Source organism: Camelus bactrianus, chromosome 3 (genome assembly GCF_048773025.1).
Source record: "Camelus bactrianus isolate YW-2024 breed Bactrian camel chromosome 3, ASM4877302v1, whole genome shotgun sequence".
NCBI classification, from domain to species: Eukaryota; Metazoa; Chordata; class Mammalia; order Artiodactyla; family Camelidae; genus Camelus; species Camelus bactrianus.
This window is the reverse complement of record NC_133541.1, coordinates 92,704,929-92,729,198: the sequence shown is the minus strand read 5'-3', so window position 1 is coordinate 92,729,198 and position 24,270 is coordinate 92,704,929. Positions and strand designations below refer to the sequence as shown.

General features: G+C 38.1%; 1 protein-coding gene across 12 annotated transcripts in view; it reads right to left on the bottom strand.

Moving 5' to 3' along the window:
• CDC42SE2 (CDC42 small effector 2) overlaps positions 1-24,270 on the bottom strand; it is a 135,026-nt gene that overhangs the window by 31,362 nt on the left and 79,394 nt on the right. For all 12 annotated transcript variants that reach the window (XM_074360616.1, XM_045507765.2, XM_074360617.1 and 9 more), the window contains one exon: positions 11,710-12,031. In XM_074360616.1, the coding sequence (XP_074216717.1) occupies positions 11,710-11,763 (54 nt within the window). In that variant the 5' untranslated portion in view covers positions 11,764-12,031. The remainder of the gene's footprint in view (positions 1-11,709; positions 12,032-24,270) is intronic.

Below are 24,270 nucleotides of genomic sequence, written 5' to 3'. Positions count from 1 at the left end.
TGAAAAGATGCAGACTTTCACATCATTTACACAAATAACAGAACTTGTAATTGAAGAAAGTGTTTTCTAAATAAACACAACAATCTCCCAGATGTGGTCAGATGACCTGCAAACAATAGATCTTTCAAGAAATGTTTCAGTGTTCATATAAGCCACCAGTTAACAGGAACTCACACTGACTACTTAACATGGCCTCACAGATGAGGAAGATTTTCTTGTTTTCTGAGGGGGAGTTAATTAAGTTTCTTCATTGATGTCCCCTTAGAGGAGGTACCGAGGATTGAACCCGGGACCTCTTGGGTGCTGAGCATGCGCTCTACCACTTGAGCTAGACCCTTCCCCCAAGGAAGATTTTCTTTATGAAAATAAAGATAGTATTTTCTAATGAGCACGTAGAAAAAAATTAAGTTAGGACTTATTTGCCACCTATATATATATATAAATATATATATATATATATATATATTTTTAAATTATTTGACCACAGTGGTTTTTCACCCTTCCTGTTCACAAAAAAAAAAAAAAAAAAAAAAAAAAAAAAATTTCCCTGAGTTTCTTTACTTTTTCTTTCGGTAGAAATTGTTTTATCACAGTACAGGTGACATAATCCAGCTTCTCAACTCCAGAGCTCCATGCTCTGACCTGTTCTGTACTCAGTGGTCTGCAATGTGGGACATGCTCACCTGAGGGGGGAGTACAAAATGATCTGCTGGAATATGAGAGCAAAACACTACAACTTCTATTTTTACTCTTTGTCTTTTTTAAAAAATTAAGTTCTACTAATAATTAGTATATAGAAGGCCCGGTAGATGCCTGGTGGCTACTGACTGTATTTCCTTCTACAATAGTTACTAGAAACAGAGTAAATAGAAAGCACTGAATTAGATTAATGCCTACTCACACTGGAAACCAAATACAAGAATGAAAAAGCTTATGGTACAGTACAATGTCTTAACTTAATCTGCTTCAGTTTAAATTAATGTGTCTTTTCCTGTACTCTGAAAGAAATGATCTTACGCTGTAATACAAACGGAATACAATGATGAACAAAAAATGTGAAAGAAGAGCTGAATTGGAGAATATTATTTCAAGAAATCTCCAATTTGTGTATAATCCTGAAGCTCTCAACCTAACAGTTAAAAAAAAAAAAAAAAAAAAAGTCAGGTACCTTTCATGCTCATTGTATTAAAATGCAAGATAATGCAAGGTTAAATCGTCCCTCTCAGACTGATAAAAACTCAAAGTCTGAAAGCACCATGCATTGATGAGGTTATGAACAATGGCCAGTACACTCAGACCACTGGCAGGAGTGCAAACTGATCACCACCAAACTTAATAAAATACTTTGGTCTAGCATGGTAAAAATTAATGTTAGACTTTAGAACTAGTCAGAACTAGTTACTTCACTCCGAGGTATATAACCTAGAGAAACTCAAGCATGTGTTCACCAGGCAACACAAACACAAAGGCACAAAGTGCACTGTTCTTAACAGTCTCATCCTGGTAACAACCTAGATTTTCAACAGGACTATTTTAATGTGCATGGTATAGTCATATAAAAAAATGTTCAAGAAAAATGGAAATGAATTTCAGCTATCTGCCTCAACATGGATTAATTTTACAAATATAATACTGAAATGGAGAAAATACAATTACATCCAGGAGAACTTCACTCTTTTAAAGTTAAAACAGGTAAAGTATATTGTTTACAGAAAAATACAAAAAAGCAAAATTGACAACATATCTATCATACTCACACCTCATTTAGGGTGTGTGGAAAAGTGATTCCTCAAAAAGAAAGTTCTAAATGGATCTATGTCCTCTAAGGTCATTATAGCATAGTACTGATGGAGACGCACCATACTTGAGCAAACACTCTTACTTTATATAAAACCCCTGGAATTACGGAATGGCCTCAGCTAGAGTTTTCCTCTAGCCACCTTTCACAGAACTGTTGGTTCATCTCTGCTTTTCACACACACACCGCTACTACTATAGATTAAAACTACACACGAGAACAGCAGCAGCAGAAAGAAAAGCCGCTGCAGGAAATAAACAACCCAACTGCGGAACGCAGCACGCGCGCCCCGGCAGACCACCGCGGGGCTCCCCGGCCACGCGCCCGGGAAGGAGAAGTAGCTCACCGCCTGCAACGCGCGGCAGGCCAGTCGGTGCTCGCTCTCAGTCTGGGCACACAAACCGGTGGGAAAAGGATGTGTTCTTCCGCTTGCGAGAACAAAACCACTCAATGATTCCCCATTTCACAAAGTATGAAACCCAGTCTTCCCGTGGCCTGGAAGGCCATTCGTGACCTGGCCCTCAGCTGTCTCGCTGACCTCATTTCCCACCGCTGCTGCCTTGGTTCACAGCCACTCTGCCCTCCTAGACGTTCCGCACACACACAGCCCTGCACCAGCAGATCTCCTGTACTCACAAGGCCCCAGACTAAAATGCTCTTCCGTAGGCATCCGTGTGCCTTACTTCCTTAAATCTCAGCTTAAATGTCACTTCATCAAAGAAGCCTTCCTGGTACATTACCCCCATTTCTCCTTTTCTATCTTTCTTGCTTTCTTTTTCCACAGAGCAGTTATCACCTGATGTCACAAACACTTAATCACTAAATACCTCTTCCACTAGAATGAGAGCCATGAAGGCAAAAACAGTATATGTTTTGCTCAGTGTTACTTCATCAGTACCTGGCTCATTGTAGAAACATCGGTGTTACAACATGCACAAATACATGATGATTGGGAAAACATGTCTAATTAAAGTAAAACACTTCAGAGACAAAATACCATTACCAAATATTAGTACCATGCTGGGAAACATCAGAGGGGGAAAGCATATAATATGAATAGGAAGGGGGGGGGTCCGTAAATCAATATTCACTGTTTCTGAGGATACCTTAGAAGTTTATTACCTTGATTATAGTAATGGTAACAAGTATATACATACATCCAAACTTACCAGGTTGTATATGCCAATTACATGCAGTTTTTTTGTACACCAATTAAAACTCAGTAAAGCTGTGGGGGAAAAAAGAAGTCCACCAGTGCTCCAATGCACAACAATAAGTAGATTAAGAATTCACTAGTTCTATAAGTAGCTGACAAATCTTTTCTTCTTTAAAAAAAATTAAGTTGCAAAACAGCAACCATCCAATTGATAATTTACACTAAATCTATAACTTTAGTCATATCTAGCACCAACAATGATAGCATTTACACTACAGTCAGTTTAAAGGGTTTAGATCACCATGGCTCAAAAATCTGGGACTCCATCATACTCGGCACTGTTCGGTGCTAAAACGGAAGAGGAGGAAGAAAAACGATTCTTATGCTACTACTCAGAAAAATGCGTTCTAAGTTCTTCCCAATACCGGGTTGTTCCTTTTCCACATGGAATGTGCAAGAGCAGGGGTGGTAAAGAACCAGTGGGCGAGTTGGCTCGCAGCATTTAATTTTGGTAAACACTTCAGAAAACTTTAGATGTGACCAAGCAGCTTTTAAATAAGGCACTCTTGATACTGTCTCAGAGAACTGTAAGGATATGTTTCTATAAACTGTAAACATACATAAAATTATTAGTACATCCTTTAAATGTTTTTTCCTGATGCCAACAAGCAAGTTATTCTTCTACTAGAATAACCACATGGCCCTGTTAAGTTCTGTGTAATTTTTCTCAGCAAGTCAAACAGGCTAATAAATCAGATGCCCAAGGAATTCTTGTGCAATATTTCATACAAATATGTATTATTAAACAATAACACAATACTGACATGTTACATGTGCACAAAAAACTCAAAGTCTTTGTGTAGAAGAAAACATATTTCTAATGCCTCATAATTCTAAAACCCTATGCTCCTGCTATTTAAATTCCTCATCTATGCCTTTCTAGTTTGAGTGTAACTGTATCACATACTGGAACACGATTCACTTTATTACATCCATTATGAATACTGGCAATAGATAAGTCAATCTTAAAAAACACGGACATGTAAGGAGCTTGGAAGGTGTCATTCCCATGCACACAACGAGAAAAAACTTCCACAAATGGAAAACTAACAACTCTTCTTAGATCCTTTAGAGAACTGACCTCACAGAGCAAACTGCTGCCTCCAGAAATGGAGAGAGAGGCCAATACAGAAAATTACGACTTACTAGAGCAGAAACCCGTGAGTGAAGACCTCCAGGCAACCCAAGACCAGAGCAGGAAAACCGGAACAGTCACTGATGCACTGCTGCAGGATGAGTCTAGACAGGGTGCAAGTTTAAAAACTCCAGCAGTGCCTAGTCTTAGGGGGCCCCCTACACTTCTGTGTTACCCTCAGAAACTCTAACACACTCTCAAAGTGAAGATCAGAGAAAAATCTCCTGCTTCAGCAAAGACGGGAGAAAGGTAGCCATCTTAAGTAAGTCAGAACACTACAGGCCAGCGTCAGTGCATCTGATTCTGAAGTGACCTAACCAGAGACATATTCTCCCAGTTCCCTCTACACGGATATTCTGTCTACCAGCAGAGTCCTCCAAGAGTAGATGCCATCAAAACAGAAAATGCAACACCATCTTCTCAAATTCTAACTCTCTTAAATACATCGATGATTGGAAAATCATTCATCTTTCTTGGCTCCATCTTTCATGTTGATTAACTCCAGTTAAGACTATGGCACAGCCATTCAGGCTGAGAATCTTAGAAATGAGGGCTGGAAACAATGCGTAGCCTCTTTCTGGGGAGGAGAGTATTCACAGAATCTGAGTGCTGGGAGGAGACTTGGAAGCAATCTGTGGTAGGCAACCTGTGAAACAGGTCCCAGTGATCCCTGTCTCCTGGTATTCACGCCCTTGTGAGCTCCTCGCCCTTCAGTGTGGGCTGGATTTAGTGAGTCAGTTCTAAAGGACAGAATACAGCAAAACTGGTGGGATGTTACAAAGACTCTGCCTTCCCTCTTGCTTGCCCTCTCTCGTGCATGCTAATGAAAGCCAGCCGTCTTGGTGAGAGCTGTCCTATGGAGAGACACACGGAGCAAGAAACTGAGGCTCTTATTCCAACTGAGACTCGTTAGGATTTAGAGGAACTGAACACCAACACCCACTTTGTTGAGCTTAAAAAGCAAATCCTCTCAGCCTTGACTCCCGAGACAACTGCAGCCCCAGCTGACACCTTAACTGCAGCTTAAAAGATACCCTAAATCAGAGGACTTGGCTACACAGCGCCTGGATGCCTGACCCATAGAATCTGTGAGATAATAGAAGTATTTTTCCTTAGAGCCACTATGGTTTAGGTTAATTTGTGTCATTTTAGGTAACTAATACTTTACCCAATCTCTGTATTCTCAGTGAGCTGATGGAGATCAGGAGAGGTTTGGTACTTTGAGCTCTCACAAACTCAGAGCAGACTGGAAGCTAGGCCCCAGGTGGGTTCTCTCAGCAACTCACAACGTGCTTCTGCAATCTGACACTACGAAGCTCGCCTGGCCTGGTCTGCTCTTCTTAACAAAGACTGCCCTCTAAAGAAACTTCTTTTTATCAGAGTCTAATGGGCTGGGGTTTTACCAGAAACCAACCAACTTTGTATAAAGCAAATGTCCAACCCTAGCCCACTTTAGCCTTCCACGTTGGGAAAAAGGAAATACCCAGCTGCAGCCTCCTCTAGCCTTTTTGCCTCAACTAAGGAGTAAAAAACAGAACAAAACTGAGAAGCACTTGTATAGGTTACAGTCCAGGGGCAGCGGCTCATGAAAACCTAACCACAGGGGTATACAATGCTTCCTCTCCCTCAAAACACTACCACCACATCTACAGGGCTCCTGTATGACAGGGAAATACAACTGAAAGAACTGGACATCTCAGCCCTTATTCAAGAAGAAGTCTCTAGGGAAACCAACAACAACACAGCACAACAACAAGCACACCAAAGGAAATTTTATCCTCCAACACCTACAACTACAGCCAACAGTAAACACAGCCTAACTCCCATCTAGGTAAACATAAAAACTCACACTACTGGCCGATTTACCTAAGTTACCCAGAGTACTGTCATGTCTGACTTTCAACCAAAACTACAAGGCAGCTAAAAACAATATGGCAACAGGATTCACATATTCTATAATCTTTAAAAAACTGCTGAAAATGTAATCATTGGTGAAACATATCACAGATAATAAATTATACACAATAACTTAACTGTATAGGTAACCATGCTTACTAACATATGCACTCATTTTATGCTTAAGTAAACTTGAACCTCTCCCATTAAAGTCAAGAGAAGCAAGGATGCTCAGCCAAGACTGACACTGTTCAACATACTGGAGGTCTGTCAGTGCAGTAAGATATCAACAGAGGAAAAGATTTATGTATCAGAAAAAGGCTGAAAAAATGTCATTATATGGAGAAATCTAGAAAATATAAAATGTTTAGTATGGTGTCTGGATAAAAAACTAACGTATAAAAATTATTAGCTGCCTACACACTAATAAAAAAAATCTAATTAGGAAATGTAACAGAAAAATAAAATTTCATTCAGAATAGCAACAAAAATCCATTAAAAAATCTAGACCAAATCTAGTAAAAGACATACAAAACTTATATAATGAAATTTTAGGGAGAGAAGCAAGATAGCGGAGCAGAAGGATGCTCGTAGCTCACCCTCTACCACAAATACACCAAAACTCACATCTACAGACCCACTCAGCCAACCAGAGCACCTGCCGAACTCCAACATAACATCACCCTCTTCGAAAGAAAGACAAAGACGCCAAAAATCTGGTAGGAGAAAAGGAAAAAAGAAAGAAGAAAAAGCAAAACAGTGCAGACCGGTCCCGCGGGGAGGGAGCGGCAAAGGAGGACTGGCGCTCGTTCGCTGGGTCTCCCCCCTCCAACGGAGAGGCCAGCGGGACGGAAGAGGGAGCCTCCGAGGCTCAGATCTGCCCCAAGCACCCCTTGACTGACAGAACCAAGTTAAATGGGCACAAAGGGTCCCCGCCACACCCAGCCCGAGACGCGGGCCAGCAGCTGGGGCCAGGACAGGCCGCCCGAGCCAGGCGGAGGCCTGGGGCGGCTGCACTGAGGCGGCCCCGGGGGAACTGCAGGGGGCTGCGCGCTGTGGCTGGGAGGGGATACGGAGCGGAACCACCTCGGCCCCATAAACTGCGAAAAAAGCAAAGCAACACGGCTGGTGTGCCCTGGGGGGAGGGGCGCCACAGTCTTTGTCTCCTCAGACCTGCGGTGCCATTACTGGCGCTTCTCCTGAGAAGACAGGCGGGGCGCAGCCACAGCCGCCACCTCCTCCTGTGCGCAGTGCTGGGGTGGGGGCGGGGCCGAGCCCTGAATCTGTACCGGGGGCTCCGCAACCTCCTGGGCAGGACTGAGACTTGTTTACAGCCCGAGGCAGATAAGATCCTTCTGCCCTGGCACCTCAGAGAACTTGCACCGCCAAGACAAACAAGGAGCTGAGATTTGGCATGGAGCAGGGGCGGGGCGTTCTGTGGTCTTTCCCAAGTCCGCCTTCAGAGCGCCGACCCAGGGCAAAGCGGGCAGCTGCACAGAGCAGCGGAGCGACCGGCGCCAGGAGAGGGCGGGCGGCAACCCGCTTTCCTGGCAGGAACGCAGCCCCTGACCACGGTGCTGGGAGGGGGCACGACCCACCCACCTTCCTCGCCGGAGCGCAGCATCTGACTGTGGCGTCGGGAGGGGGAGTGACCCGCCCGCCCACCGGGTAAGAGCTCAGCTCCTGACCCAGAGTTAGGAGAGGGTGCGATCTGCTAGCCACCAGCCACTGGGAGCAGCACAGACAGGGTGCCAACAGAGGGCCTCTGGAAACAGCAAGATGAGTTCACCAAACAGAGCGAAGACACAAAGACCTCTTGATAAAATCATTAAGAGCACACTGTCTCCAGGAGAACTAGATAACTGATACTCCTTAGGCCACAGTGCCAGAGAGATATGAGCAATATGAAGAAGCAGAGGAACCACTCCCAATTAAAAGATCAAGAGAAATCCCCTGAAAGCACGATCAAGGAAATAGACATTGATGGCCTACTTGATCAAGATTTCAAAAAAGGAGTGATAAAAGTACTGAAGGAACTAAAAGAGATAGTGTTTAGAGATATAAAATATGTCAAAAATGAAATAGAAGCTATAAAGAAGAACCAAGTAGAATTAGTAAACTCATTTGCTGAGATGAGAGCTGACCTAAAGGCTGTACAAAGCAGGCTAGATAATGCAGAGGAATGAATAAGTGACCTAGAAGACATGACAACAGAAAGCATCCAATCAGAACAGCTGAGAGATAAACAAAAAAAAGACAATGAAAACAATATAAGGGACCTATGGGATAATATAAAGTGTGCCAATCTACGCATAATAGGGGTTCCAGAAGGGGAAGAAAGAGCAAAGGGAATTGAAAAGGTATTTGAAGAAATCATGACTGAAAACTTCCCAAACCTAAAGAAGGAATCAGATATCCAAGTACAGGAGGCTCAGAGGATCTGAAACAGGAAGAACCCAAACAGACCCACACCAAGATGTATCATAATCAAGATGGCCAGAGTCAAGGATAAAGAAATGATTCTAAAGGCAGCAAGAGAAAAGCATAGAGTGAGTTACAAGGGAACCCCCATAAGGCTCTCAGCTGATTTCTCTACACAAACACTACAGGTCAGAAGGGAGTGGCAAGATATATTCAAAGTCCTGAATGAAAAAAAGATGCAGCCTAAGATACTCTATCCAGCAAGGCTATCCTTTAGAATAGAAGGAGAGATAAAGAACTTCACAGACAAGCAAAAAGTAAAAGAGTTTAGCAACACTAAACCCATGCTAAAAGAAATATTCACAGGTCTACTCTAAATAGAAATGAAGCAGGATACTACAAAAATGAGAAACTTGTAACTGGAAAGGTGATAACTACCATGAATTCCAAACAGAATAAACATAAAATTGTAAAAGACATCTAAATCACTAAGAGTGGGAGAGGGAAGCAAGGAAAGCCACTGTGGAAAACAGGACGGGGATTCCTCAAAAGACTAGGAATAAACTTACCATATGACCTAGGAATCCCGCTCCTGGGCATCTATCCAGAAGGAACCCTACTTCAAAATGACACCTACACCCCAATGTTCATAGCAGCGCTATTTACAATAGCCAAGACATGGAAACAGCCTAAATGTCCACCAACAGATGACTGGATAAAGAAGATGTGCTATATTTATACAGTGGAATACTATTCAGCCATAAAAACTGACAACATAACGCCATTTGCAGCAACATGGATGTTCCTGGAGAATGTCATTCTAAGTGAAGTAAGCCAGAAAGAGAAAGAAAAACACCATGAGATCACTCATATGTAGAATCTAAAAAGAAAAAAAAAAAAAACATAAATACAAAACAGAAACAGACTCATAGACATAGAATACAAACTTGTGGTTGCCAAGGGGGTCGGGGGTGGGAAGGGACAGACTGGGAGTTTTAAAATGCAGAATAGATAAACAAGATTATACTGTATAGCACAGGGAAATATATACAAGATCTTGTGGTAGCTCACAGCAAAAAAAAAAGTGACAATGAATATATGTATGTTCATGTATGACTAAAAAATTGTGCTCTACACTGGAATTTGACACAACATTGTAAAATGACTATTACTCAATTAAAAAATGTTTAAAAAATGTAATTTTAAAGCTGAGTGAAAGAATATGTAAAGGTCTATATAAATGAAGATGTATGCCATGTTTCTCAATGGGGTTACTCAAAATTTTTAAAAATGTCAAGTCTCATCCAATCATGCTCTAGATTCAATGCCATTCTAAAGTAAACACTTACAGGATTAAAAATATGCATTATGAAATATCTCATACAAAGAAAAAACAAAGAATATCATAATAAGGACCCATGTAACAACAGTCCAGCTTAACAATAATACCAACATAGTTTTAAAAGAAGAGCTATATACTAAGAAAATGTAGCAATTAAAACACTACAGTAATGGCACAGGTGTAAACACATGTACCGAAAGAACAGAACAGATTTCAGACTCTTTAAATATATGAAAATGGAGTATGTAATAAAGGTGACATTCCAAATCACCAAAAAAAAAAAAAGTGGCTTTTTAATAAACCTTTTTTAGATAACTGATTAACATGAAAGAACAATTAGACCCTTGCCTCATGCCACGTAAAGCAATCTTCCAGACTTCATAGACCAAAGAGCTAAATGTAAAAACCTATATTATAAGCAGAAGGGAAGACGGTGGGGTAGTAGGTAGCACCAGTCATCTGCATCCCCACCACAACTGAACTGGCAGAATCTGTCTGATTTATCTCTTCTGGGACTCTGGAGTCCATTCAAGGCTTGCAACTTCCAGAGGAAAACTTAGAAGGTAAACTGCAGTTAATTTCGGTGTCAGGTCTTAGAACAGAAGCAGCTTACCCACCCCCGTCCCCCTTCTAGCTGTGCCTCTCAGTGTATTTCCCACACAGCCAATGGGAGCCAAGGTGGGCAAAAAGGACCCTATCCTCCAAATATTTCTGCTTCTGCTCAAAGAACAGGAGACATGGAGGTGGGCAGACACTGTTGACACACCTTTCCCAGTACTGCAACCCTCCCCACCTGACTGAAGCAACTTCCAGGGGGTTTAAAAAGCCACCACCCTTTCCTCTCCTCTCTGTCCGCCAATTTTTCATTTTTCCCTCTTTCCAGAACCAGACATTAAAGACTAGGCCATTCAAAACAACCGCATATAAAAGGAAGATTACAAAGTGATTGTGTATGACCAAGGAAAAGCTCAGAAAAGATCCGAGGAGACTTTAAGATTATACCTCATTCTCTCTTTTGTGTTGTTACAATGTAAGCAAAACAGAATTAAACAAATTCACTTAAGCAGCCAGCCAACCAGCCAACTAGCTAGCATGCATGCACATTCTTCAAGGTACTGGATTTGATCCTGAACATATGAATATCAAGGCCCCTAAAGGACTGCGAATGTGGTGGGTGAGACTGTAGCACAGTTACTCACTAAGCAAGAAGTTCCACCCTGCCACAGTGACATGAGCTAGGAGAGCTGGTGGAAGTGCAGATGAGGTATCAGCCAAGTCAGAGTGAGCTGGGGAAGATTTAGAGAGTTGACATTTGATCAAGGCATCTTAGATGAAGAGAAAACTGGGGGGGGGGGGGCAGAATTTTATCAGAGATGACACAATGTGCATAAAAAATGGCGCATGTACCGAGAAGTCAGCCAAGATCACTTCTATCCATGTGACTTTGGGCAAAAAACTGAAGCTGTTTCAACTGAAAGTTAAGGATTAACAGTATCTTCTTCAGAGCTGTTGAAAATGAGGCCGCACGTCGAGAAGGACGTGGGGTCATCTGGCTACGACACCTTCCACCCACTTATCTCCAAAGCTGACTAAGCTGACCTCCCTCGGGTTGCTGTCCCCCTCCCCTCTCACGGCTCCTTGAGAAGCTAGTGCACTCGGGACAAGAGCACGGCCTTCTCACTCACACGCACTGGCCTGGCACAGCCCTTCACACAGTATTTACTCAAAAAACATTAAGCTTCTTTTTTCTTTTACTAACCAGATGTTTATAATTCCACTGACACTCCTTAGAGCTGCCCTCCCATCACTGCTGGGGTCCTGGTTCTCAGCTTGAGGATGAGTGGTATGTTTAATAAGCAACCCACCCAATCTGTGCATGCATTTCATTACTCCATACTCACAGGCTGAGGCTGCTCTGCAATACAGCAGTTGAAACACAACCAGAATTCACTCATGCTTTAGTCCAGGTTACAGACGAGCACCAATGACGTTTCCAAAGCTCAGCTCAGGAAGCTTCACAAAGCACGCTTCTCAATATGATGAATGTCCAGTGATGTCAAAATAATGACTTAATTACTTCTCTGTGTTTTTGTTCCTGGAGATCAAGTATTTTCTATAGCCAGTCTAAAAATAAAATGGTCGGATTGTTTCCTTTCTTTGCTTCTGAACCACCAGGAAAGGTATAAAAATTGCTGTCTGGACTAGGCGCCTGTAACAGGTAGTCTAGGAAAAAAAAGAAAACAAGTTACTTTACTTATCCTTAGAAGTTTCATTTCTTAAATCTGTGATAGGATTATTTCCCCCCAAAATTAGATACTAAGAAAAAAATCGAGATTTTAATAAGCTGATATTCATTCAACAAAAAAATATTTGTGTACTTTTGAGGGTCAGGTATTAGGAATACAGCAGTTGACAGTAGACAATAATCCTTGCCTTCACAGAGTATTCTATTTTACGTCTATCAAAGCTTTCTCCAAAGCCATGAACCCTAAACCTGGTAAGACATAAATAAGTTATTTTGATACTTGCATGTAAGATCTTCAGTGAAGATTAACACACATATGCTCAATGTTACAAATGTGGGTAGTAATAAAGCATGAATTTAAGACACTGATTACACACAGTCCAGAGGATGTGTCCTGTAACATACTACAGGAAAATGACACACTCAGATCTAAGCATATGTTCAAGAAGGAAAATCAGAAAGAAGAAAACGTACATTCTTGCCAGTTAAAATTCAGAACCTACAATGCTTATTTTCAAGAAGGGATGAACGTTCCTCATCTCACCCAAACCCCAAAACAAGGAAGTAGCTGTCTTGCAACTTGGTTTGTCCACTGAAATTAGGAAAATACTATGAAGGTTTATAAGCTCAGAAGAATAGTGTTTCATTTATTTCCTTCTTAGCAAGAATATAAAAGCAAGGGGTTAAATCCACAACATCATGAACATTACTTCAGTGCTATGCTATTTATTTAACAAGCTTAATTCCACCCTGAATCAAAGACCTTGGCCATTAAAAAATCATCGTGAAGTGAAATCTCTTTTAACCAATTCTATGAAAACAAATACCCCTTTGTCTGAAGCTGAAAATCTTTATGCTCATCACTGCTGTTTGTAGCACATACAAACATGGAGCTGCTGTAATGTTTCAAATCTACTGGACTTAAAATTTGATGCTGTAAAATCTATTATTTGATTTATTCCATCATCACACTTTCTCATCTACATATAAAGCTAGGCAATTTTCTTTTTACTTATATATTCTCTTTGCCAGAAACCACTTTCAAATACTAATTTTACACTGGGAAGTATTTTATTTTCTTCTTTTAACTGAATAAATGTTCCTTCTGTTGAATACTTAAAATTAATAAATGGCTTCTGCATTTACAATCCACAATTTCCCAAATTCAAATTTCCTCCCCATTTAAAGTTAAGCTATTCCTTATTTTGTGAATTTTAAAATATATATTTTCCCACTCCCATGTACTACTTTGAAAATGACATTCATAGTGTTTCCTACTTCTTAGTGTTTACTTGAAGAATGACTTCAGCAGACAGAAAGGATACTTCAGTATATCCACCATCATCAGATAACAGATCTGATGAAATGTATTTTCAAACCAAGGGTATGTTTGCAACTCCACAGGTTTTTATTTGCTGAGTAAACATTTAAATCTAAAAATGTTTCAGACATGCCTTGGAATATCATACTAGTACACTTTTTCCATCATTTTGCTTTTCTAAACAAAATTCCTTTCTAGAACTTTTTTTTCAAAAATGTATACACTTAAGACACATTTATACATAAACACCTTTAGAGAAGTACTGAATTTATCACAAAAATTTCAACACTGCCACTAATAATAAATACACTAATAGTTACTTTCACTTCTTGAGCTGAAGGTTGCTTAAACTATGTCCATTTTGAAAACCTTACTTTTCTTAAAATCTTAAGATAACAGAAGTGGTGTCACTTTGCAACAACATCAACAACTAAACTTGGCTTTAAACACAACTCAGCACATTCCACACATAAATAAGGGGTCAAACTGGACCAGAGAGCATTTCACAAACTCATAGTTTCACAAGACATAAGATTTTAGAAGAGCTTAAGTGAATTGTCAGGCCACTTAGTGACTGGCAGAGCTTCCTTGCATTAAAAGCTCAGTCTCCTGACTTTTAAAGACACTAGCATGAGTGAAAAGTGTGGTAGTACTATTCTCTGGTCAAAAATGTAACCATCTCAGCCTCCTCTCCTTGTCACTTTCCACACCTAAATCAAATGCTGCAGATATTAACTTTATACCTCTGTGAACAGTTTTGCTGCTGACAATTTAAAGAATTTACATTTCAACATCCTCCCCACAATTTAGTAAAATTGCTTTTTTAGGTATGCTTCCAAAGAAACAACAATAAAGCCATGATTTGAAAGGCAAGATAATGAGCATACCTTTAGCCAAGTTCTTTCTTTCTTTAACGTGGAATATTTGAACTCAGTTGAGGTATTGAGCATGCTTAGTTTGTGTGAAACAATCTGACGTTTAGAATTTAGACTTTGAAATAAAACATATGTGGTAGTTGTTAGTACTATAGTAATTTTAGAAATGTTAGCTTGGGCAAGTGACAAGCTCTATCATTACTTATAGAAATGGAATGCTGCACTGCCAGTATCATAGGTCTGAAATAAGAACTAAATTAAATGATGTACACAAGGGCACTGTATATATTATAAAAAGCTACAGTGATATAAGATGCTCTTATTTATTATCAGAATTAAAATAGCAAATAGCAGAAGGAAGTAGCAAAAAACAAGTAATCTGTAACAGCTGTAAATTTTTAGAAAACCTAGATTCTATTCAAAAAGATGAATAAAATGAAAAAAATAAATTGTGGTCCATTCATACAAAAAAATACTATTCAAAATGAAAATGAATGGTAGCTTCATCCAGCACAGTGACGTGTTACTGAGGAAACGAAGCAAGGCACAAAACAATACACACGGGATGACATCATCTACATGAATTTCAAAAACCACTTCAAACTTTTGTTTAGAGATGCATAAAGAGGTATAAAAGTAAAGCAAGAAAATTATGGTAAAAGTCAGGAAAGTGGTGACTACCTGTAGAGCTAAGGGCAGAGACTGAGAATTCGAAGTGATGCAACAAGGGCTCTTAGAATGCTGACAATACTCCACCTCTTCACCTGGGTGGTAGTTACACAGGGACTTGCTTGAAAAATTTTGTATTAACTAGTATGTTTATGGTCTATGCAATTTTCTACATATCGTATCTTTAAATAATAACAATTTAAATGAAATGAAAGTAGAAGAGCAAATACTAATTTCTAATGGTCCATAATAGAGTGATGAAAATTAGGAATGGAAATACAAGACATAAAATCAAATAAAAACGAACATCCTTGCTAGATACTTTGGAGGACTTGGTAAAATTTGTGAGGTTTGGGTGGGGAGAGGGATGATGACGTCGAAAGTTCTATGAGCTGCCAAAGAGCTTTCCACCAGAAATGCAAAAATTACTAATCAATGACTAAGCATGAATTCTCAATAAAACTTATTCATAGCCGCACTAGCACAAAATCTGTCCCAATCTAGTAAAAATGATTCTTTGATACTGATTTATGGTACAGGATCCTTTTGGGAAAAAAAATAGCCCATTCAAAAAAGAACTTTCAAACTACGTGCTTACTACAGACTTACTTTTCTGTGGCTAATCAAAGTTCAATCAAACCATTGTTCCCTGAACTCAGTTATAAACGACACATTAACTATTAAAATAAGAGGGTTGATTTTTTCCCCCTATATCTGAAATGACTGAGTATAGATTAGTCTTTCTTATCGTTTCACGTAAATGTAGTCACACACACTCTTTAAAAAAATATCTGGTTGCTTTCATTGAGCTTGTTTTTGAGATTTACCTATGTTAATCCATACAGATTACCACTGCACATACATAGCACAATTTAACTACTCATATGTTAAGCATTACTGTGATTCTAGCTTTTTTTAGCTATTAAAAACAATGGTGCTCTGAATTAGTGTATATAAATGTTTGTGTAAAAATAAATTTTCACTTATCTGGAGTCAGTATTTAGGAACAGAATTGCTGACTCATACTTTAAATACCATTTTATCTTTGTAAGAAACTGTTTGCCAGTTTTCCAAATCGATTGTATCATTCTGCATTTGTGCCAGCAATGTATGAGTTCTAGCTGTTCCACATCCTACCAATACTCTGTACATCAGTCCTTATAATTTTAATCATTCTAGTGGGTATGAAATACTATCTTCCTGTGGTTTTAATTTGCACTTTCCTAATAACTAATGATACTTAGTCTTTTCATGCAAGCCATTCACATTATCTTCCATGGTTAGGTACTCTCAGATCTCCTGCCCAGGTTTGAATTTAACTGTCTTCTTCAGCTGTATTCTTTCACATATTCTAGATAAAGTCCTTTGTCTGATATGTGTATTCTGAATATTTTTTCCTGGTCTTTGGCTTTCTTTCCTTTTTTTCTTTCTTTTTTTTAACGGTATCTTTCAAAGACTTCAAGGTTTTTAATTTGATGAAGTCTATGTCACCTATTTCATCTTTTATGATTTGTGTTTTGTGGTCTATTAAATTTCTGCATATCCCTCAAATATGACTTTTTTCATATTATTTTCTTCTAGAATTTCCAGTTTTTACTTTTCCAGAGATTTTTGATGGTACACAGTAAAAGTCAAAGATTCCGTTTTTGACATGGATATGCTGTTTGCTGTTCCAGCTCATCTGCTGAAGGTGATATCCCCTTGCCGACTGGCTTGACTTGGCACTTTTTATTAAAAATCCAGTAACTGTGTGTAAGTTCCGGTCCATTTCTGGGCTGAATATTAAATTGGTCTGTTTGTTGATCCTATACCTATGCCAGTGACAGACTGTCTTGACACTATAGTTTTACATTAAGACTTTAAGTCAGGGAGTCATTATTTTACAAGATTGCTTTGGATTGTCTAGATGCTCTGCACTTCCATATATACTTGAGAATCAGTTTGTCCATGTCTATAAAAGAGTCTCCTCCAAATCTGACTGGGATTGCATTTATTTTAACAATTATTTGGAGGAGCTTTACATTTGAACAATATTTAGTATCTAATTCATTAACGTGGCATATCCAATAGTTTAAAGTTTTTAGTATACAGGTTTTCCATGTATTTTGTTGTGTCATTTTTCCTTTTTAACTTTGTTTACAGCTTTCATATGGAAGCTTTCAAGTCCAATGTCCATTTTCACCACAGATTAGGGGGTTGGTTTACCTTACGTCATATTTTCATCAGAGACCAGGGGGTTGATTTTACCTACCTCTGGATTATAAACCTATCATGGCACACGGTTTCACTTGGGTTTACTTTTACAAATTGACTTGGACAATAGTATTTTACAGATGTACGTAGGTAACATCTTCATAGTCTACTCAGACATTTTCTTTCTGACATCTCCCTCTTCCTCTTAATTAAAATTCAGGTATTTAACACCAAACATATAAATATCATTATGGTAAGGGAGAGATTATTATACTGGCTCAAACCTGAAAGAGTTTACATACAAACACAGAGGAAAGCAACACAAAGAAAGAAAACTACCATCCCATTCTCTACTGCCTACACTTCTTGGATGAGAATGACTGCCATGTTTTACCTTCCTCCCTCTCCTTTTCCCTTCCTGCTACCTTCCTCCTTTCTCTTTTCCAGTTTCTTTCTCCCCCTTTCTCTTTCTTTTTTCTATCTCTTCAGCCACTCTCCTTAAACCTACATTAGCTACCTAGAGTTAGAAATAACAATAGTGTGACACATAGTAAGGTTTCAATTTATTAGCTGATGGGTTGAAAGCTGTATTAATACTCTGACCTTTTCTTCTGAGTCTAGGCAGACATTTATAACCACCTGCTAACCAACATCTCATGTGGTCTCCTAGTACCTTAACCACATTATTTGTAACACTGAACTCACTGTCTTTCCCCCCGTATCTATGTCTATGTTACCTTTCCTGGTGTGTGGCACCACCATACAATGTTTTCCAAGCAACACATTTTCAAATTCTATCCCACTACCTGAAGTTTCATGAATAAAGCCATACTGTAAAATGCTTCCTCATATGCAAAAAAAAAAAAATCTTTACTGTTATTCAAATAATAATACAAGCATAAAGATTTAAAAAATCAATAGGTAATAAAAAGCTATTAAAAATGGCATATCTCTGTGATTTATGTCTAAGAGTGTTCTGCTATGTTTTCCTCTAGGAGTTTTATAGTATCTGGTGTTACATTTAAGTCTTTAATCCATTTTGAGTTTATTTTCGTACGTGGTGTTAGAGAATGTTCTATATTCAGTCTTTTACAGGAAGCAATATATTGTTTGAATCAGCTCCTGGAGCAATGGAAATAAAAGGAAAAATAAACAAATGGGATCTAATTAAACTTAAAAGCTTTTGTACATGGTATTGGTACAAAAATAGACACACAGATCAATGGAACAGAATAGGGAGCCCAGAAATGAACCCACAAACTTTTGGTCATTTAATCTTTGACAAAGGAGGCAAGAACATACATGAAGTAAACACAGTCTCTACAGCAAAAGGTGTTAGGAAAACTGGACAGCTGCATGTAAATCAACAAAGTTAGAATACTCCCTCACACCATACACAAAAATTAACTCAAAATGGCTCAAACACTTAAACATAAGACAAGACACTATAAACCCCTTAGAAGAAAACATAGGTAAAACATTATCTGACATACATCTCAGCAATGTTCTCCTAGGGCAGTTTACCCAAGCAATAGAAATAAAAGCAAAAATAAACAAACGGGACCTAATTAAACTTAAAAGCTTTTGCACAGTAAAAGAAACCATAAGCAAAACAAAAAGACAACCTATAGAATGGGAGAAACTATTTGCAAATGATGTGACTGACAAGGGCTTAATTTCTAAAATATACAAACAGCTCAGACACCTTAGTATCAAAAAAACAAGCAACCCAATCCAAGAATGGGCGGAAGACCTAAACAAGCAATTCTCTAATAAAGACACACAAATGGGCAATATGCACATGAAAAAATGCTCAGCATTACAAATTGTCAGAGAAATGCAGATAAAACTACAATGAGGTATCACCTCATACCAGCCAGGATGGCCATCACTGAAAAGTCTAGAAACAATAGTTGCTGGAGAGGGTGTGGTGAAAAGAGAACTCTCCTACTCTGTTGGTGGGAGTTTAGATTGGTGCAGCCACTGTGGAGGACAGCATGGAGGTTTCTTAAAAAACTAAAAATAGACTTACCTATCAATCCTACTCCTGGGCCTAAACCCGGAGAAAAAATAAAATTCAGAAAGACACATGCACCCCAATGTTCATAGCTGCACTATTTACAATAACAACCCAAATGTCCATCAACAGATGACTGGATAAAGAAGATGTGGTATATACATATATACAATAGAATACTACTCAGCCATAAAAAAGAATAAAATAATACCATTTGCAGCAAAATGGAAGGACCTGGAGATCGTCATTCTAAGTGAAGTGGGCCAGAAAGAGAAAGAAAAATGCCATATGATATCACTTATAGGTGGAATCTTAAAAAAAAAAAGGCATAAATGAACTTATTATTTATACCTTAGATGACTGATTTCTTGAATATGTGTAAGCACTTTTGACTGGCCTTTATGATTGGACTACTGTATCCTATTGACTCTTATTTTGTGGTTGGCTCTATTCCTTTGATAACTATGTAAGTTTAAAAAGCTAAAGCTCTAAACTATTCTTAGAAACAATGATCAGTACATATACGGAAACTAAAAAATATGTGCAGTATATTGTGTATACGTATTTACATGCAAAAAAGTAAAATTTAAAGAAGAAACCACAAAAATAATTAACTGATTAAAAATGGCAAGTCTCTGACCTATCCCTCTCCATCTGTTAGTAGTAGTCATTTTTAACCTGCCAAGGTGTTTCTGCTGATATTTATGAGTAAGATGTCTATTGCTATTTCTTCTTCTTAATTTTTAGATAATTTAAACTGACTTTCTGTTAAAATAGACCGGGATATGTCTTGTTTTTTTTTTTAGATATCACCTCCCACCCTCAAACTTCCTTCCACTCTCATCATCACTGATAATTAGTAATTTTGGTTGAATCAATATTCAATGTTTATGCTATTATCATTGCCACTGCTGACACAAATAACCTATTCAAAGTAGCTATTTTTTTCCGAATAATGTTTTGTTTACCTGAAGTTAGTAACTCCTGAGCTCCCTTTTGCTTAATTTTTCAATTTAACCTATACCAGAACTGTAAAACACCTTAATTAGATCTGTAAAAGACCTGTAATTTCCAAATACCTGAACATGTGTGTAGATGTCCTGATTCAAATTTTCCTTTGGTGTCTTCACAGAACTACCTAGCCTCTTCCTTCAATCTTTACTAGCTGCTCTTAAGGCAAGTTCCCTCAGTTCCTTTCTTAAGTTGATGCCCTGTTATTAAGAATTTTGTCCTCCTTTTTTCATCCCCCTCAGCTTATTTTGTAAAATCACATACTCCAGCAGCTTCTTAAAAAATGGTGCAGGGAAGAAAAATGTTTTGAATACTTGCATTTTACATCTGATTGGCCATTTGGTTAAATACAGAATACCAACTTTAAGATCTTTTCCTCAGGACTTTAAAGGCACTGTTTCACTGTTTACTGCCTTCAAGAGTTGCTGCTGAGAAGTCTGGTTACATGCTAATTCTGTTTCCTTTCTGGTGATGTATTTCTCTCCTCACTGGAAGTTTAAAGATTTTCTCTTCACCTCTGGAATTCTCAAATTCCACAGAGATGCCACTTAGTTTGGTCCTTTTTCATTCATTGTGCTCGGGAATGGACGAATTCTTTCACTGTTGTGAGAATTTAAAAAAAAAACTTATACAGAGCACATGTAAGTGTAAGTGATGCTGATGATCACTAATATTTGTCCACATTTACCAATTTCTTTGATCACCATTGTTTCTGGCCTCTCAATTCTTTAAACTTCAACTTCCTTCTGCATAAAATACATATTTTAACATTTTTTAATAGTACATCCTTTTTAACATTCAGCTATAAGTGGAAAGCTGCTCAGTTGTTTCTCTAAAATTACAGGCTTTTTCATTTTAATTGTGAAGTAATTTACTTATAGAAGAGCTGCCAAAGCGGAACAGAAATCTCCCACGTGCCCTTCACTCAGATACACAACCTGTTAAATAGCACAATGTCTGCATTCTGCCCTTATTCTTGCATGACAGATTAGCTAAGTTGAGAATTCTTAGTCCGCGGTGCTCTTCCTTCAGTCCTTTGCAGATGTTATTCTGACCACTACTGTTGCTGATGAGAAGTCAACTGTCAAACTAATGTTTGGTCCTTTAAATATAAATTTGTTTTTTCTCTACAGATACTTTGAAGACTGTCTTCGCGTTTGGCCACAATTTCACCGACTCTCTACTTTCAGATTCGCGTCAGTTTATGATTCTTTCACCTGTTTCTACTGCTGTTTAACCTTTGCTATTAATATTTCCCCCAAAATAATGACTTTTATTTCAATAGTCACAATTTTCATTTCAATTAATTCTATTTGGTTCGTTTGCAAATTCACTTACTTCAGTGTCTTAGTCTTTCATTTAGACGCTTCAGACAGACTTGTTTAATACTGTTTCTCTGACTTAAATCAATTCCTAGTCATCTAAGTAGCCTTGCTGGACTGTGAGATCCTAACTCTTCCTCATGTTGGACATTTCCTGGTAATTGTCTTGCTATGATTTTCACCTTGACTGGGAAGGTGTTTTTCCTGGTGCTCCCTGGTTGAGGAACAAGCCCTAAAGAGCAAGCAGTATGCAATCGCTAGCACTTAGAAACCCACAAAGTTTACAAATTCAAGCGTAAGTTTTAATTTAATTTCTTGGCTCGTGACTCTCATATCACATGGACAGTACACATTCACATTAAACACTGGTGTCGAGACGCAAGCCTGGGAAGACAGTATAATGCAGTGATTTAGAACTTGGATTCTGAAGCTAGACAGCGTAAGCTGGAATCCTGCATTGTTCCACTCACTGGACGGATGGTCTCGGGCAGGTTACTTAACTTCTATGTGTCTCAGTTTGCAGCTCAATCAAATGCAGTTTATAATTGTATCTACCTCAAAGGTGTATATGAGGTTTAAATGAGTAAACTTAAATTGCTTAGAATAGTGCTTGGCACACAGTAAGATTAAATACATTAATAAACAAATGAATGAATATGTCTTTGTTGTTACTATGATCTTCATCACCACTATCTTTTTTTTTTCTTTCCACCCAGAAAACTGAGCAGAGACAAGCTTCCTTGATGCTAACTTAGAGGATAAAGAGTTTTTTCTAGTCAGTCTCCCTTTCTTAGATGGAGTAGCATACATATATACATACAAAAAAAATGAATCTGTTTATTATTATTTATATTTAAAAGGGCAAGTGAAGCAGGACAGCATTAAGTTAGTCTATGGTACACAATTAGATTAACAATACAGAGGGTTTACAGTCGATAAGTAATTCTAACTTGGTTCATCTATCATTTATTAATTGTAAAAAAATATATACTCTTGTAATAAATTGTGTTTAGTTAGGTTTTCTCTTCTCAGTATGGAAGGCTTTGGATATCAGAGGATTAAACTTTTAGAAGGGAATGCTTGTTCAATACCTACTCTACTGCCTGCAGTGGCTGCCTAGTCTGTTTTGCAAAAGGAAGAGAGGAGTTAACTAACAGGCTTAAATAATGTGAAGTATGTGTAATCCATGCTTCCTGGTCCCACAAGGAAACCTTATCCATCCCACAGGGATGTGAAAGTTGATTAGGCACAAAGTGCAGTCATTTATCTGGGTGTGGAACAAGGTGAGGTGGAGACCAGGCTTTGATACCACGTTTCAGGTTCATCCCCAGGGAGGAAAAAGATCACAGTGATTTACATTTGATTGCTACTTGCTTTGTGACTATTGTTACAATAGTCTTTTTGTTAACTTGATATTTTCCCCCAAATAAAATGATGTATTCTCAGCTGCCAATGATTTTTTTTGGCTAGGAGAAAGTTTTACAAGATTAATTTGTTCCAACAGAATTATGTCATGCTACAGAGTTCTCTTAGTTATTTCATATTTCTCCACCCCAACAATGCCACAAAAATTTACATCAAATTGTATTATCAAAATGCCTATCAACTGAAACATTATGCTGTAAATCAGGAACTGACAAAAGAAACATTATAAACTGACTATACGTCAGTGTTCAAAAATTAAATTAAAAAATGCTTATTACCCCTGCACAAGAGATGATTTATATTAGGTCAAGTTTTTTCTCAAGACAAACATCCAGCACAAACAAAGAAGCCACACACAATGCATTATAGTTATCATATATTTCTCATCATTACTAAGTTAAACAATGACAGTATCTGTGGAAAATGTTCTGTGACAAATATATATCTATTGTTAAAGACTGATCAGCTATATAATGCATGCACAGCTGTGGACTCACAGACCTACCCTACATTATTATCTCCTCCACAGTTGCTTAGGTCTCTGTACAATTGTCCTTAAGGCTAGTTATTCCTATTCTTAGGGTGGACTATGAGGAAAAAAGGAAACCAATGCAGAAAAAATAAGCCCTATATAAAGCCCTATATGGGATGGAGCAGCAAATGGGAGAGGTTCTGAACGATTTCACTGCCATTAACTTCACTACAAATAAAACCTACCAAAATAAATCAAACTCTTTACAAATACAAACCACTGGAACCTTTAGAAAACAAACAATGGTAACTGGACTACTACTTCTGGTACTAAGATAAAATTTATATTTCAAGCTTTAGCTAAAAAAAGCCAAAAATATTTTTTTTACTCTACAGATGTACAGAATTGTTTCTACAGGTTTAAAAAAAAAATTCTACAAAAGATCATACTGAAACTCTTTGGGAATTTTCCAGAGGACATGAGAAAAAACAAAATTAAATCAATGCCATCAATTGCAAATAGGTACATGCTATTTTGACCTGTGTTTTAAGGGGCATATAGGAGAAATATGCTGCCCTTAGTCAGAAGGAGTTTGTATTTTCCCAAAAGAAGAATCACTAAGGTCTTTAGTAAAACATACTACAGCCAGATTAAACTCATGGACTCTTGAAACTTAATGTCTCTGCATGTTAAAATAATAGAAAAATTCAAGCTGTCAAGGGGAAAACTTACTATTACTTTTATCCTTTTTAAAAACTGTTTTCTCATCAACACCATAAGTGCAGTTATACAATTACTTTTAAAAACAGAGTAAAATGACCTTCCCAAAAGCTAAATTAAGATTATTTTCATAGTTCAAATAATCTTTAAAATATCTTGCAAAAGTTATTTAAATAAATCTGTTATTCTCCC